This window comes from Rhinatrema bivittatum, chromosome 4 (genome assembly GCF_901001135.1).
Source record: "Rhinatrema bivittatum chromosome 4, aRhiBiv1.1, whole genome shotgun sequence".
NCBI classification, from domain to species: domain Eukaryota; kingdom Metazoa; phylum Chordata; class Amphibia; order Gymnophiona; family Rhinatrematidae; genus Rhinatrema; species Rhinatrema bivittatum.
In genome coordinates this window covers 74,866,528-74,884,213 of record NC_042618.1, presented here as the reverse complement: position 1 = coordinate 74,884,213, position 17,686 = coordinate 74,866,528, and the positions used below count along the sequence as shown (strand labels likewise).

General features: G+C 47.9%; 1 protein-coding gene across 2 annotated transcripts in view; it reads right to left on the bottom strand.

Annotated features, from left to right (window-relative positions):
* The window catches only part of SOS2 (SOS Ras/Rho guanine nucleotide exchange factor 2), a 230,141-nt gene that overhangs the window by 3,225 nt on the left and 209,230 nt on the right, over positions 1-17,686 (bottom strand). Inside the window, exon 21 of one of the 2 annotated variants that reach the window (XM_029598366.1) lies at positions 16,816-16,860. The exons of the other annotated variant lie outside the window; for it this stretch is intronic. Within the exon in view, the coding sequence (XP_029454226.1) occupies positions 16,816-16,860 (45 nt within the window). The remainder of the gene's footprint in view (positions 1-16,815; positions 16,861-17,686) is intronic. 2 annotated transcript variants of the gene reach the window in all.

Below are 17,686 nucleotides of genomic sequence, written 5' to 3'. Positions count from 1 at the left end.
CATGGCTCATTTCATGAGCCTTGACGGAATCTGTAAGCTAGCCATGCACATACAACCCACTAACCAACCGGATTTTTTTTTAGCATTACTTATATTCTATAACCGTTACAATGTATTTAGTGCAGATTACATAAAACCATTTTCAATAAACATACATTATATTAATAAATCATAAAAACGTACAATAAATTTGCATGTTAAAAGCAGTTTTAAAATATGACAACCTGTTTCCAGAACATCTTAATATGCATGAGGTTTCTTAACCCTCATAAAACTGGAGCCATATGAGTAAAAGCCCTTGTTCTTGTCATATGCAGACTGCAAATATGTGGTGGAATACATAAATTTGCATCCTATGATCTCAGAATCCGCAATGGAGTGTACCTTTTCAATTTATGTGCTAACCTGCAGGGAGCGCTGTCATGTAATAACTTAAAAATTATCACCAACATTTTAAATTGTAATCTGGCAACTGCCCTTCCCATTCTATTGAGATCAAAGAACAAGAACAGTTGAGAAGCTTGATGGCGAGGTTGAGTCCTCTTTAGGTTATATGCTAAGGCTCTCCTAACAGTCCAAGGAGTGAAGAGCCTGTTTTCCTTTGTGCGGATATGGTCTTTGAAAGAATGCAGGTAGCACAATAGCTTGATTAATATGGAACACAGATTCCACCTTCAGAAGAACCACCCTATTATGAAAAAACTGAAGGTATGATAAATATGAAACCAGAACCTGCAGTCCATTTACTCTTCGTGCTAATGTGATTGCCACAAGAAACAAAACTTTTCAGTGAAACTTCAAGTCCACTGACTTGAGAGTTTCGAAAGGAGGTTTCATGAGTTGAGCTAGGACTACACTGAGGTCTCACATCATTGAAGTTTACTGACTGATTTGGGAATGCTACAGCCCTTTCATGAATTTGGACTCCAAAGGGTGGAGAGTGAATGCAGCCCCTAGTCCCTTCCACCTGCTGGTGATCTGCTTTCATGACAACAAGACGAATTTTAACTGAAGAGGTACGAAGTATTGAGGACAAGATGCAGAACAGATAATTAAGTCCCTCAGGCAAGAGTAGAAGGGATCCAGATGGCTGTTCTTCAACCAGAAGAGGTCTTTGTCTTGGTGTAAGATTTTCTGGCAGAAATGAAAACATCCTCCATCTCTTCAGGAAGAAGTAAGGAGGAGATTACTGCATGTTTAACAGCCACACCGTAAGGGTGATGGCAGGTTTGGATGGCAGATCCTGCTTGTCCTCCTGTGTGATGAAAGTCAGATGTTCCCAATGGAACTGGAGACTGAAATGACAAACAAGGTATGGATTTGCCATGGACAGTCAAGTACTAGGAGAACTATCCTCACCTTCTCCAAATGGACCTTCTGGACAGTCCTGATGATTAGAGAAATCGGTGGGCATACATACAGTAGACAGATGCTCTAGTCTAACACAAAAGTATTACGAGCTGATCTGTAGCTGCTCAGGTGCAAGGAGCAAACGTCTTGACCTTTGTCGTCTTCTGAGCCAAACAATTTGATCACTGGCCTTTCACAGTGACTAAACAAGTCATCTGCGACTCCTTGATCCAGAGAACACTCATACAGTTGCAACATTCTGCTGAGGTGTTCACTAATGTGTTCTACATCCCTGGATGGTAGTTCACCTGGAGACAGGCACTGTCATGTCCTGCCCACGACCAGATTCAGGCAGCCTCCTAGCAGAGGGCACAAAAGACTGTACCTCCGTTATATAGAACATGGCCACTTGGCTGTCTATCTGGATCAAGATTCTCCTTCTCAAATGAAGGTGAGAGAAGATTCTTAGAGCATTGCAGATGGCTTGCAGCTCTAGGTGGTTAATTTGTAGGTGACTCTCCACTGGGAATCATGATCCTTCGGTCCACACTGCTCTGATGTTTGCCCCTACCCCTTGGTAAAAACTTTGGTTATCTCCTGTGCAGGGAATATCTACGAGATGATCATGTATGCCCTTCTCTGAGACTACCTGCTCACAGTCTGAGATCCAATGGTAGTACCTGAAATCCTGGCCATGGTGTTAAAAGCTTCGTAAATGGAACAAATGAGGTATGTCATATTCATCCACATCCCCTACTGCTCAACAAATGTCCACATGCTCTGGATTTGACTATTCCTTCAGAGGCTTTAGCTTTTGAATGCATTCATGGAAACATTGCACCATGTAGAGCTGGTCAGCTGCAATCCAGACATTCAGCATGAATCTCTTAAATACCTGTTTCCTTCCAAAATGTATCCAATGCTTATGGCTTCTTCCCAGGAGGTGTGTTGGAGTGATCACAAATGTTCTTAGCATATTTCAAACACTGATTCCACCACCACAAGGAGGCCTGGACCCTAAATAGCTTCCAGGCCACTGGAAGGTAAGATGTTGGTATCTGCCAAATCCTCACCTGAAGGTTCTCTTGGAGTTTGTGAACCAGGCTAGCCATGGAGTCTGCTGGAGGTTGATAGAACTGAAGAAGCCTGAAGACATCTATCCTCTGGTCCTTTTCCTAACACTGATGGACAGCATTTTTGCTACTTATCCAAAAACCTGAGTAGAAGAGATTCTCCGGAAGAGAAGTATGCTGTGGAAATTCTGGCAGGGGATCTGAGGGGATCCCCGTGGAATTTTCTTACTACTCTGACCATGGGGGAACACACAGCCATGACCCCAATAATGAGTTGAGTGAGATCTCTGTTGGTCTGAGATTCAGAAGGAATTCAGAAAGGACTAATCCCACTTCTTTCCTTTCTGATTCATGAAGGGACTCCTCTGGAAGACAAGAACCAACCACTTTATGGTGACGACTTACTCTCAATGCTGGAAGCTATTGAGGAGAAGTTTGCATTAGTGCAGGATTTGAGGCAGCTCCACTGTGGAAAAGTTTCCTCCATCTTACAGAGACATTCTAACCTGTCTCTCCGGTCTTCAGGAATTAAGGAGGCAAAGAAATTTTTCACTAGCTCTGATAGCTTGGATCCCACTGGCTGAGGAACACTCTGTACCAGAACTGGAGCACAGACATGCTATTCAAAGATCCAAATTGGCTCATTCTCAACAAAGCCTGCCAATAAAGATGAGGAGAAAAGCAATACTGAGGAAGTTGCATTTACTGTAGCAACAGCTGGTTCTGAGGCAATCCATGACAGCTGTTTTGCCAAATCCCACTGAATGGTGCTTTGGTTCCTAGATGGCACCAGTAGCATCTTTTTCTGCACCATAGTGCCAGCGGTGGGAACATCTTCAGCTTATTCACCATGGCGTTCTACTCCAAAACGATGATGGCCCCTTGCCATGCCAAGCCGAGTGTGTAGACTGCACTCTAGAATGCAAGCTCTATGCCAATTACACAAACTGTGCCCTGGTTGGACCCAGATTCGAGATCCTCAGTACCATGGGGATTTTCCACACCATGAAGGATTATGGGACCTGCACTGATGAGGCTGTCTCCTGCCTCAGAGTTGAGGAAGGACCCACTCCAGTGGAGCCCAGCACCAGTGGCACCGGCCTTTTCTTTGGCTCCAAGACAGATGGCTCAGACGTGGTCCCTTGTGTCATTTAGGTTCTCTTCTCGGCACTTCAAGATACATCATGCTCAACTTCCCAGATGGATCTGGGAACTGGCACCATGAGTGGGGAGGAGAGCTTTCCTATGTTAGCATGACATGAGAACAGGAAGATTTCTGTCTCAATTTCCTCTGTAGAGTGCACAAAAATGCTTTGCTTCTAGAAAAGGTGTTTCCACTGCTTAGCCTCACAACAAGGCTTTGGAATCTTATCTGCTGCCACTCTTCTTAGTACCTCCATCTTCCAGGTGCAGTGTTGTTGTGCACCCTAGAGGACATTGGACAAAAGCTGTAGAGGCTGGCAGAGTCCTGCTCCAAGCCTAGGCAGCAATAGCAGATGAAGTGGGTATAGGAAAATCAAAACAGGCTATACTTTTTTTTTAAATTAAGGAATAAAAGGTAGCACACTATGTTATGTAGCAGTGTCAGCAAAGCTTTTCTTCTCTATCTCCATCTGCTGGTAGGGAGGCCTGATCTAGAGTATGAACAGAAACCAATGGACATATGGAACTCACAGATGCAGGCCCTTAAGCCACTGACTCCGGACTTCTTGGCCTTTTCTACACTATATATCTATTTTTTTTTTTTTTTAAGAATTTAAAAGTTCTGTTTGAGGGACTGCCAATGCAAAGGTAAACATTTTTGAAGAAGCAATATGTTACTAAAAGGGCACAAAGGCCAAAAAACAAAAAATGCAAGAGACTCAGATGAAGAGAGATTGAAGGGCTCATGAGGCAATGTGTGCACAGGGAAACCTCTGCACATGCTCAGTAAAGTCTTCACTGAGCTTTGAGGATTGGGTCCATGTCAGTACCATTGGATGACATCTCCCACAGGTTATGGCTAATTCATGCCTGCTTGTCAATGTAGAAATGATGCACACCACCAACAGCACATATTCACTTATTACAAAGGACCTACAAATTGTACATTTTTTGGTAGTTTATAATTTTCCTTTTAGGTTAAAAACAGTGCCAGGGAAAAGATGCTACAAGGCCTAAAATGGCCAGGTTAAATTGGAGCAATTACTTACCTGATAATTTTGTTTTCCTTAGTGTAGACAGATGGACTCAGGGCCAGTAGGTTTATGCTCCCCTGCCAGCAGATGGGGACAGAGCAAGCTGACATCACAGTATATATAACCCTGTAGTGACCCCCACCCTGCCAGTATTCTCTTCAAAAGCAACTGTGGACAGAGTAGCAAAAAGCTTGATTAACCAGAACACTATTCAACCAACCATAAACACTGAACGCACATAAGATTTTAGGTACCCCAAGCCAGGGACTGGATGTACACTTACCAGTAATCCCTTGGACCCAGAGCCCCACAGGAGGACTACTGACACACTCATGTGGCAGCTGAGGGCAGGAAGCTGAGTCCATCTGTCTACACTAAGGAAAATGAAATTATCAGTTAAATAATTTTTCCATTTCCTAGTGAGTAAACAGAAGGACTCAGGACCAGTGGGATGTACCAAAAGTACTTCCCAAAAGGAGGGGGGGGGGGGGGGGGGGGGGGAGGCTGCCCGCGGTCCAGTCAACATTGCCCATGCAAAGGCTGCACCCTCCTGGGCCTGCACATCCAGATGATAAAACCTGGAAAAAGTATGTAAGGAGGATCATGTCGCTGCTTGGCAGAAATCAACGGAAGACAATAGACTATACTCTGCCCATGACACTGCCTTTGCCCTAGTGGAATGAGTCCTAACCTGAGTAAGCAATGGTTTTCCAACATCCACATATGTGGCTGTGACCACCTCTTTAATCCAACAGGCTACGGTAGCCCCCGAAGCCGGAGCACCCTGCTTACTCCCGCTATGGAGAACAAACAGGCGATCAGTCTTTTGAAAAGACTCAGAGACCTCTAGATACCGCATGACAAGACACTTAACATCCAAGAAGCGCAAAAGGCAAAACTCCGCGCATTCCTGACCTTATCCAGGGATGGCAAGGAGATGGACTGATTCAAATGAAAGTCCAAGACTACCTTGGGAAAGGATGGAACAGTATGCAGCTGTAACGCCCCTGGAGTTACCCAAAGGAACAGCTCCCAGCAAGACAAGGCCTACAGCTCATAAATCCAATGCGTAGAACATATAGCCACCAGGAACACAGTCTTCAAAGTCAACAATTGTAACGAAAAGCTACGCAGTGGTCGGAACGTAGGGCCCGCCAAAAAGTCCAGCACCAAATTAAGACTCCACAATGGAACCAGTAACTTCAAGGGAGGCCCAAGGTACTTCACTCCCTTCAAAAAACAGGCCACATCAGGATGAGACAAAAAGGAAACACCATTCACCAGGCCTCTGAAACAGGCAAGAGCCGCCACCTGCATCTTCAAGGAATTAAGGGCCAAGCCTTTATTCAACCCATCCTACAAAAAATCCAGAATGAGTGGGATCTTAACTGAATGAGGAAGAACACCCCACAATCACCGTAGACAGAACACAGTCAGATCCTTGTGAAGAACTGGACCCTGCTGAAGCAGATCATGTGCGGCGGAAGATGAAGGGGGGCCTCCACCAGGAGTTGTCGCAAATCCGCATACCACGACGCCTGGGCCAGTCCGGCACCATCATGAGTACTGCCGGTATCCTGCCCAGCAAAGGCCATGGAGGAAAAGCATAAAGCAATCTTTCTTCCAGCCAGTCTAGAAGCGAGGAAACTTCGCATTTCGAGAAGTCGTCAGCAGATCTAGGAACGCAAGGTCCCAGCAATCCACAATCAGTTGAAAGCCTTGGCTGACAACATCCACTCTGCTGGTTCCAGACTTTCCCTGCTGAGAAAGTTAGCTCTTGCGTAGTATTTTCCTGCAATGTGAGAGGCTGAGATCATCTGCAGGTGACCTTCTGCCCGTTCCATCAGCTGGTCTACTTCCTGCAACACTTGCTGGCTCTTGGTTCCTCCCTGGCGACTGATACAGGCCACAGTCATCACGTTGTCCAACATCATGCGAACCACTTGATTCCACAGCCTATGGCTGAAATGCAAGCATGCCAGCCATACCACCTGGGCCTCTAGGTGATTGATGTTCCAGCGGGACTCTTCGGCATTCCAGCCCCCTAGGTCGTTAACTCCAGACAGTGAGCCCCCCCAACCATGGAGACTTGTATCTGTCGTGAGTACCAACCAGGCTGTAGAGGACAAGGGATCTCCCTCAGATCCTCCTGAAACCACTACTGGAGGCAGGAGCAGATTTCCATCGGCAAGTGGAGCCGAACCGCATAATCCTGAGACTGCAGGTTCCAACAAGGTAGCAGAGAGCGCTGAAGAGGACGCATATGCACCCTTGTCTACGGCACCACTTCCAGGCTAGCTGCCATCAAGCCAAGTACCTATAGGTAGGACCACACTTTCAGGCGTATGGTGTTCATCAACTGATGCACTTGAAGCATCAATCTCTGGATCCGAACTTCCGGTAAGAAATCTCTGTCCTGTCCAGTGTCAAACTGGACCCCCAGATACTCCAACAACTGGGATGGTTGAAGATTGCTCTTGGTCAGGTTCACCACCCAACCGAGCTCCTGCAATAAGGAGATCCCCTTGTGTGTCACCAGGCAGCTCTCTTCCTGAGACTTGGCTTAAATCAGCCAGTCGTCCAAATACGGGTGCACCAGGATTCCTTCTTTTCACAAGGCCACCGCTACCACCCCCATAATCTTGGAAAATGTTCTGGGAATGGTGGCTAGACCAAAAGGCAGCACCCAAAACTGATAATGGCGCCTCAACCCCGCAAAGCGCAGAAAGCATTGGTGTTCCAATTGGATGGGAATTTGAAGGTAAGCCTCTGACATATCCAAGGAGGTCAGAAATTCCCCCGACTGCATTGCTATTATTACAGAGTGAAAGGTTTCCATTTGAAAATGAGTCACCTTCAAGTGATGGCTCTTGAGATCCAAGATGGGACAAAAGGAGCCCTCCTTCTTGGGCACAACAAAATAAATGGAATACTACCCCACAGTTTGAGACGTGGGCACCGGAATCCCAGCCCTGAGGAGCCTTTGAAGTGTGAACTCCACTACCTGCTTTTGCTGCAGGGAGTGGCAAGGGGACACCATGAACACATCTGAGGAATAATGTGAAATTCCAGTGCATCCCCTTTCCGTATCACCTCTAGGATCCACTGGTCTGGTGAGATCTCAACCCACCTCTGAGAGAGAGAGACAGACAGACAACCCCTATTTCCTGTTCCGGAAGGTGGGATGGCAAACCTTTATTGGGAAGCTCGGGAAGGTCCATCACCAAAGCCAGTTCCGCTCTTGGGCTGCTGGGGACGAAAGGACAGAGACCTACTGAAAGGCCAAGTGTTCTGAAACGTCATCTCTCTGTAGGGACAAAAACACCTGGAACCCCGAAAACGACCCCTCATACCAAAGGGGCACTGTGATTGTTTCTTATCTGCTGGCAACCGAGGAACCGGAGACTCACCCCATTTACTTGCCAGTTTCTCCAACTCACTCCCAAACAAGAATGAGCCTTTAAAGGGCATCTTGGTAAGACTGGCTTGGGAAGCTGTGTCAGTTGACCAATTTCACAACCAGAATTGACACCTGGCCACTATCACCAAAGCCACTCCTCTGGCTGAGATCCGGAATAAATCACAGCTTGCGTCTGCTAAAAAGACGGCAACAGGCTCCAAAACTGCTCTGGAATTCCCTCCAGACTCAATCTCCTGAGAGAGAAGCACAAAAGATCTTGCCACTAGAGTGCAACAGGAGCTAATCTGTAAATTCATCACCTCTACTCAAAGGCTTGCTTAAGAATAGCCTCAATCCTTCTAAGATGTACATCCTTCAAGGCTGCTCCTCCTTCTATAAGGATAGTCTCCCGCTTAGATACGGCACATACCAGAGCATCCACTTTGGGAAAACGCAAACACACTCTCACAGCTGGATCTAGGGAGTACAGGCCTTCCAATGTCCGACCCCCTTTAAAATTTGTCTCTGGGGCATTCCATTCCAGATCAATCAATTCCTGGATGGCATCATCCATCACAGGGAAAAATCAAGAGGCTTTACATAAGGAAACCAAAATGGGAGTCTTCCTTGGCTCTGACATAGCATCTGAACCAGGGACACCCAGCTGTTTCAAGGTCTGGGAATCAGGGCTGGCAGTTCATCTCTATGAAAGAGCCGCAACATGGTTCGATACTATTCCAGCCCTGGAGGAATTTCTTCATCTTCCAGGGAATCAGGATCAACTTCATCATCATTGCCATCCGGATTCCTGTTGGGAACACCTGCAGGGAGCCGAGGCGAGCCCTGGCACTTAAGCATAGGACTGAAAAAGGGAGGAGTCCCTGGCTTAGGGTCCAACCTGACAGAAATGGGGAAGCGGAGAACTGCGCCCGAAGAAAGGGTTGTAAGCCTTGAAAAAATTCCACCCAAGAAAAAGCAACCTGGTTCAGACTAAGCTCAGAAGGAACTAGAGCTGGTCCCAAAGAAATGCCCTCGCCAGCGGAAGAGCCAAGATATGGCGTCCCCCCCAGTCAAGGCCGTGACCAACCCATCATCAGAATGTGAAAAGCTAGGCTTAGCAAAATCTGAGGAAGACAACTCTCCCTGAGCATCTGAGCAGCACCGACACAGGTTAGAAACCAGGTCAGGCTGAGAAGCCCTAACATGACAGGCAACACGAATAGGAAGATGCTTAGGCTTCTTGCTTACTGGTGCCATCACTGAGGTAAACGTGTGTCAGAACGGCTCACACTCAAATATGAAATGCGCCCAAAAAATAAGCGCCTAGAAGAAAGCATGGCAAGGTGCATGTACAAACTGTGCACCAAGTTAAACGCATAAAAACGTTTGTGCATGCAAAACGTGGCCCAAAAAACGAGCATACGTGTGTGCAGAGCCGACACACTGTGCACAAAGACGGCCTATAGAGGGCAGCAGAACACGCACAAGAGTGCGCGAAAATGGCTGCCGCAGCCTACCACACAGCATGCAAGAAAAATCCTAAGTGTGGGGCCTAGCCCACCAGGGGCCACTCAATCTGTTAAGCCGCCCAGTTCCCCAACCCCAATGGGAGAAGGAACGAAGGTTGGCACAGCATGCAGAGAATGGAGACCAGAGGAAGTCCTGAAACCCCTCTGTCTCTGATTCAGGAAAAACGCTCTCTTTTTTTATTTTGTAAACCTTACATGAGCTCTGCGCTTACCGGCTGAGTACAGAGACGGTCTCCGGCTGTGGGGGGAGAGGGATGCAGCTCCATCACTGCTCTCTACATTAATGGTGGGGGAGGAAGGGAAATAGAACCAAGAGCTAAAAGAAACAGATAAGTATGAGAGAAAAAATGTGTGAAGCTTGCTGGGCAGACTGGATGGGCCGTTTGGTCTTCTTCTGCCGTCATTTCTATGTTTCTATATTGCCGTGCTCGCCTCCTACAACCGCTGCCTTTCAGGTGAACTAGCAGCTAAGTCCATGCCAGGAAACCCAGCTACCAGACCAAGGCACACATCTAAAGCAATCCCCATAAGTAGATGCATGTCCACCAACTGCTGGAGACAGAGAATACTGGCAGGCTGGGGTCACTGCAGGGTTATATATACTATGTCGTCAGCTTGCTCTGTCTCCTTCTGCTGGCAGAGGGGCAGAAACCCACTGGTCCTAAGTCCATCTGTCTACACGCTAGGAAATATTAAATTCTTCTACTGCCACTGCCTGAAGATTAGAGGCGGCAGAGAAAAGGGAGAGGGGAACAGAGGGGAGATCAGCTGTTCAAATAATCTGACAAGCTGAATAACCTGTCCCCCCCACTCCCCCAGTGTGTTTCAAAAAGGAAAAGCACAATTATTTGTGTAACATAATGCTCCCTCTTGCCCCACGCAATGCACCTTCCTGCTATATTACCGAGAAACACATTTATAACAGGAAAACAGATTAAATCAATTTTAACATATGCTATATTCTACTATACCCAGAATATGCAAAGTTTATACTACAGTTCAAAAACAAAGCTCTCAACTCAATACGTATTTTGGAATGGTCTTATGCAGGGGTAGACAACTCGGGTCCTCGAGTGCCACAAGTCAGTTGGGTTTTCAGGATATTCACAATAAATATGCATGAAATGCATTTGCATACATCAGAAGCACTACATTTAAAAGCATCTCATGTATATGAAAGCAAATGTTGCTTACCTGTAACAGGTGTTCTCACAGCCAGCAGGATGTTAGTCCTCACATATGGGTGACATCACAGGATGGAGCCAAATCACGAAACACTTTTGTCAACGTTTCCAGAACTTTGACTGGCCCCTACTGGGCATACCCAGGATGGCACCAACCCTGCAGCCAGCAGGGGTCCCCCCTCAGTCTTGTTAAAAAGCTACAGGTAGTGCCGAAAAGAAAATAAGAAAATGTTACGAACCCAACACCGCAGGGCGGTGGGCGGTTTCGTGAGGACTAACATCCTGCTGACTTTGAGAACACCTGTTACAGGTAAGCAACATTTGCTTTCTCACAGGACAAGCAGGATGGTAGTCCTCACATATGGGTGAGTACTGAGCTGAGGATGTCCGAACATGCACCAAATGTACTCAAAGACGTGCCACAGGCACAACAAGTGGGGTGTAATTTGGAAGAGGGCATCCTGAACCCCACCGGCCAGGCAGAAGGGTGTTGGTACGTCACGTTGTAAATTGGTTGTGCAGGACAGACTGGCTGAAGATGGAATCTTGTCTTCCGGATTTGTCTAAGCAATAGTGGGCTGTAAAAGTATGGAGAGAACTCCAGGTGGCAGCCCTGCAAACGTCGGGAAGCGGCACCAATCGGAGGTGTGCTACTGAAGTCGCCATGGCCCTTACAGAGTGTGCCTTAACATGGTCTTGAAGTGGAATGCCTGCTTGCTGATAGCAAAAGGATATGCAGTCCGCTAACCAGGAGGAGAGAGTCTGCTTACCCACAGGCTGCCCCAATTTGGTGGAATGGAAAGAGACAAACAATTGAGTGCTTTTCCTGTGGGCAGCTGTACGGTCTAAGTAGAACGCTAGAGCCAGTTTACAGTCAAGGATATGCAGAGCCTGCTCTCCTGGATTGGAATGGGGCCTGGGAAAAAAGGTAGGTAGTATGATGGATTGAATGAGGTGAAAATCCGAAACTACCTTAGGTAAGAATTTAGGGTGAGTGCGGAGTACTGCCCAGTCCTGCAGAAGTTTAGTGTAAGGCGGATAGGTAACTAGAGCCTGTAATTCACTAACTCTGTGAGATGAAGTGATTGCCAGTAGGAAAATCACTTTTCCAAGTGAGATAGCGAAGATCTCAGAAGTGAAGAGGCTCGAATGGTGGTTTCAGGAGCCGACCCAAAACCAGATTGAGGTCCCAAGAAGGGGCCGGAGGACACAGAGGAGACTTGAGGTGAAGCAAGCCCTTCAGAAATCGTGTTACAAGGGGTTGTACTGATATGGGAACATCCCCGACCCCTTTATGGAAGGAGGCTACCGCACTGACATGCATTCTGATGGAAGAAGTTTTTAAGACCTGACTCTGCCAAATGCCAGAGATAGTCCAGAAACTTCGGGATTGGACAGGTAAAGGGGTTATGGGACTGAGAAGAGCACCATGACGTAAACCTGTTCCATTTGTAAGAGTAAGATTTTCTCGTGGAAGGCTTCCGTGAAGCAATTAGGACACAGGAAACTGGTTCAGAAAGGTTAAGTGGCTGAAGGATTAACCTTTCAACATCCATGCCGTCAGGGACAAGGCTTGAAGATTGGGGTGGCACAGGCACCAGTCGTTTTGAGTGATTAGAAGCGGGTCCTTTCCTAAAGGAATGTGCCTGCAGATGGAGAGATCCTGAAGTATTAGAAACCACACTTGGCGTGGCCAGTGAGGTGCTATCAGGATCATGGTTCCCTTGTCCTGACATAACTTCACGAGAGTCTTCGAGAGAAGAGGAAGTGGAGGGAATGCATAGAGCAGACCGGTTGCCCACGAGAGGGAGAATGCGTCTCTGGGCTGAGAGTGTTTGCTGCGAATGAAAGAGCTGAAGTTCTCTACTTTGTGGTTTTGAGGAGACGCAAAGAGATCTACTTGAGGATAACCCCACTGTTGGAAGATCGAGTTTGCTACTGAGGGGTTGAGAGACCACTCGTGCAGTTGAAAGGTGCGACTCAGCTTGTCTGTCAACACACTGTCCACTCCCGGCAAGTAGGTGACCCTGAGATACATTGAGTGGGAGAGGGCTTCCGCCCATATCTGTGCAGCTTCCTGACACAGAAGGTAGGAGCCCGTCCCTCCCTGCTTGTTGATGTACCACATGGCCACCTGGTTGTCAGTCTGGATCAGGATGACTTGATTGGAGAGGTGATCCTGAAAGACCCTGAGAGCGTATCTGATTGCTCGAAGCTCCAGGAAATTTATTTGGTGTTTGGCTTCCTCTGGAGACCAAGATCCTTGTGTCTGCAGATCTGCCACGTGGGCTCCCCATCGAGGTTGGAGGCATCGGTGGTGAGAGTTATTTGAGGGTCTGGAGCTTGAAAGAGCAAGCCTTGGAGATTGATCTGATTTGTCCACCAGGCAAGAGACAGACTGAGTCAGTTACGTCGACAATGGTTGACAGGGGCTGAATGATTTGAGTCCATTGTAACCTTAGAGTCCACTGCATGACTCTCATGGCCAAGTGGGCCATTGGTGTGGTCTGGACTGAGGACGCCATGTGTCCCAGGAGGATGAGAAAATGGCGTGCAGTCGTGGAGTGCTGAGACTGCAGCTGGTGTGCGAGAGACACGAGAGTGAGAGCTCGCTGTTGAGGGAGAAAGGCCTTTGCCTGCAAGGTGTCCAAGTCTGCCCCAATGAACGATAAGGTTTGAGATGGGACTAAGTAGGATTTGTCGTAGTTGACAAGAAATCCTAGTAAAATTAGAGAGTGCAGGGTAAGGTGCATGGATGACAGGGCAGCTTGCTGAGTGGGGGCCCTGATTAACCAACCGTCTAGATAGGGGTAGACGTGAACACCTTGGGTTCTGAGGAAGGCTGCAACCACTACGAGACATTTTGTGAAGACTCGTGGTGCAGACGCGAGGCCAAAGGGAAGCACTCGGTACTGGTAGTGCTTGGGGCCTACTAGGAACCTCAGGTATTTGCGATGAAATGGGGTTATCGCAATATGAATGTATGCGTCCTGGAGGTCTAGAAAGCAGAGCCAGTCTCCTCTTTGTAGAAGAGGAAGAAGCGAGCCCAAGGTTAACATCTTGAACTTATCTCGCTGGAGGTACTTGTTGAGGGCACGTAGGTCCAGTATAGGACAGACGCCTCCCGATTTTTTGAGGATTAGAAAGTACCGGGAATAGAACACTAGGCCGTGCTGAGAGCAGGGTACTGGTTCTATTGCGTTGGATTGGAGGAGGAGGGAGATCTCCTGTTCCAGAAGGAAGGATTGATCGGAAGTCCTCCACGTCAGTAGAGGTGGGGAGTCCGGTGGAATGGAGAGGAAGTTCAGATGATAACCCTGAGTGATGACTGCTAAGACCCACTGGGTCTGAGGTGATTGAGTGCCACCTGTTGTTGAAATGGCACAATCGACCTCCCACAGGTATGTGAGGCAATGGAAGCTGGCTGTTGCTCTCTATGCAGAAGTCAAAAACTGGAAGCAGGACCTGGTTGAGGAGCTGCTTTCAGTTTTGTTTCCGTATCTGACGAGACTGGGCTTTTTGAAACGGTCTCATAGTACGAGTCCTAGCTGGTGGCACATAGGATTTCTTCGGGCGGAAGAATGACTTCTTAGAGTCTTTGCGGAAGGACTGTTTCGAGGAGTACTCAGAAGGCATCAGAGAGAGATGTCTTAGGGTCTCATGATGGTCTTTGAGTTCCGCCACCGTGCGTTGAATCTGTTCGCCAAACAGATTATCTCCTACACAGGGCAGGTCAGATAACCTGTCTTGTACCTCAGGGCGAAGGTCGGAAGACTTGAGCCAGGCCCATCTTCTTGCCGAAATAGCAGCAGCAGATACCCTTGTAGCAGTGTCAAAGATATCATAAGATGATCTGATCTCATGCTTGCCTGCCTCAAAACCCTTGTTTACTAGGGTTTGGAGCTGATCTTGAAATTGCTGAGGCAGGGAGGTCTGTCAAGTCTTGCATCTGCTTAAATATGACCCTATTATATTGGGTCATTTAGAGCTGATAAGCGGCAATTCAGGAGATGAGCACTGATCCCTGGAGGACACGGCGACCAATGGCATCTAGAAACTTCTGTTCCTTGCCAGGGGGAAAAGAAGTACGAGGTTTTGATCTCCTTGCTCTTTTCTGTGCAGATTCTACCACTACAGATTGGTGATCCAATTGAGGTTTCTGAAAACCCGGAGCTGACTGCACCAAATAGGTAGTGTCAGCTTTCCTGTGGACTGGAGCAATGGAGCCAGGATGTTCCCAGTTCTTTTTGAGGAGATCCAGAAGAATCTGGTGGATAGGGATGGAGGTTATTTCCTTGGGAGCATCCAGGAATTGTAACAACTCCATCATTTGATGCCTATCATCCTGTTCAGTCTGTAATTGGAAGGGAACTAAGTCAGACATCTCCTTCACAAAATTTATAAAGGAAAGGTCCTCTGGAGGAGAATGCTTTCTACTTTTAGTGGGTGAAGGTGGTGAAGGCAAATTATCTGTGACTGGCGAGGAATCATCAGTCCAGTTATCATAGGGATCAGCACCTGCCCCTCTAGGAACTAGAGGGGGATGGGGTGGTGGGATACCTGAAGGTCCTGGTCTAGGCTCCAAAGGAATAATTGGAGGCACCGATGAAGGCATCGAAGGCACCAGCACAGGCATTGAGGGCAACGATGGATGGCTCGGTGGCGCCGACGGGCGTATCGGCACTGATGGTTGGACCTGTGGCGATGGACATACCGGCATCGATGGCTGAGGCAGAACTCCCGAAGGAGGGACGCGGAACGGTGTTTCTCCTCCCGATGACAGAGTAAGCGGGGAGGGCACCAGAGCCAACGGTGACCCGGGGTCCATTGGTGGAAAAGCGGCAATGAGCGCTTCCATCCTGGAGAGCAGCGGCACCAACGCTGCCGGAATCGGGTCGGTGGTTGGTTCCACAATCGGTACCGGTGTCGGAGGAACCTGGAGTCGTTGCATCGCCTTGTCGATGGCCTCCTGAACCATCCCCGTCAAGTTCTTCTCGGAGACCTGGAGCAAGCAGCCCCTGTTCCGGAACAGAAAAAGGAGACAGAGGCATAGCCGGAGGGACCACCATTAAAGGCGGAGTCGCAGCTCCCAATACCCTTTCGGGTAAGGGTTGCCTCGGTGACCTGTCGCCGAAAAGGTCGGTGCCTTTTCTGGACGGGGTTTCTTCGACGGTGGCTCGGACAATAGCGAGGTCGATGATTTCGCTCCCTTGATGGTCCGAGACTTTCGATGGCGCTGTTTCTCTCTAAGATCCCCTCGGTCCTGAGGGGGGAGTAGAGGGTGTCGAAGGCAGAGATGTCGTCGATGCCGGACGGTCACTGGCCGGTGGTTGATACTGGCGTAAAGTTGATGGTGCCTGTTCTGACGATGTCGATGCAATGGACGGAGTCGGGGTTTGAGCGTGGAAGAGAAGTTCCATCTCCTCCATTCTGGCCTTGCGACCTTTTGGTGTCATTAAGACACATTTGGTGCAGGTCCAGACATCGTGCTCACGTCCGAGACACATTACACAGACTTTGTGGGGGTCTGTGATGGACATGGTGCGATTACAGTCCGGGCACCGATGGAACCCCAACGCCATAGCCATGAAAAATTGAGCTGCAGTATGGTCGACGGCCAGTAGGCCGCAAGGGCCAAACTCGACGGTAATCGACGGAAAACGGGGTACCGTGGCTTGCAAAAGTTAAAGAAGGGACCCCCCTGTGGGGTAAATTTGTTTCTAGTAATTATGAGAGGAAAATTCCCATCAGGAATCTCTGCAGAGCTCCTTAACCGTGTGGCTACTGCTGTGCGGAAAAAAAGACGACTGAGGGGGGACCCCTGCTGGCTGCAGGGTTGGTGCCATCCTGGGCATGCCCAGTAGGGGCCAGTCAAAGTTCTGGAAACTTTGACAAAAGTGTTCCGTGATTGGGCTCCATCCTGTGATGTCACCCATATGTGAGGACTACCATCCTGCTTGTCCTGTGAGAAATGCAGACATTTTGAAAACCCAACTGGTGTGTGTCACTTAAGGACTGGGGATTTGCCTACCCCTGGTTTTATTTCTGTTCCTTTAGTACAGGGTGAGTTTTGTGCTGAGGCACTGTGGTAGTATTACTTACTCGAATGTGGCAAAAGGACAGGAGCAAAAATGCTGTTACTACTACCTGTTAAAAGAAATAAAGGGAAAGATCAGAGAACTGTCTCCAGCTATCAGTCAAATAATTGGAATGTGCTGGAGTTCCTGATGCAGCTCATTTCCACTAACTCAAGAGTCCTGACAGATAGTCTCACATAGCACAGTCTGTGGTAGCCTCAACACCATGACCTCTATTCTAAAGAACTGGGAGGTGTGCACAGAGGTATACATAGGAGTGTTTTTCCATGACACAGAGCTGAGTCTCTCCCTTGCAGCACAAGAGAAAAACAAAAACTGGAGGCTGAAGATCTCCAGCCACTTAACTGACTCATGAATTTTACAGGCAATAACACAGGTGTACAGATGGCATTCCCCACTCCTTCAAAACAAGGTCTCTCACTGATGGGACATTTAGCTGGCTAGCATGTCCACTCTTTCACAACATTTCCCCAATGTAGACTAGCGCCTGAATCCTTGCCTTTCTCCGTAAGAGAGCCCCATTATGCACTACACTAGTCTCTTTATTAAACACAAAACCTAAAGGGCTTTCTTTTGCATGTGATGACATCATGAGGATAAAGCTCCTTCCAGAACAAGTGATATAGAAAAGATGAGGAGGAATGGAAGAGAACTCAGAAGCACCAGGAGTGCTGGAGAAGATATGCTGGAAACGTGAGGAGTACAATGTTATAATAAAGGTGCTGTATCCTCCCCTGCTGAAGCATCTTCATGCACTGCACGAATGACCCTGGGACTCTGGTCTGTGAAGCTTTACTTGTTGCTTGCATTTTAGGCTCTAGGATATGGCAGAACTAATACATAAACTCCACTCTTCATCCCACTTTTATGCAGCT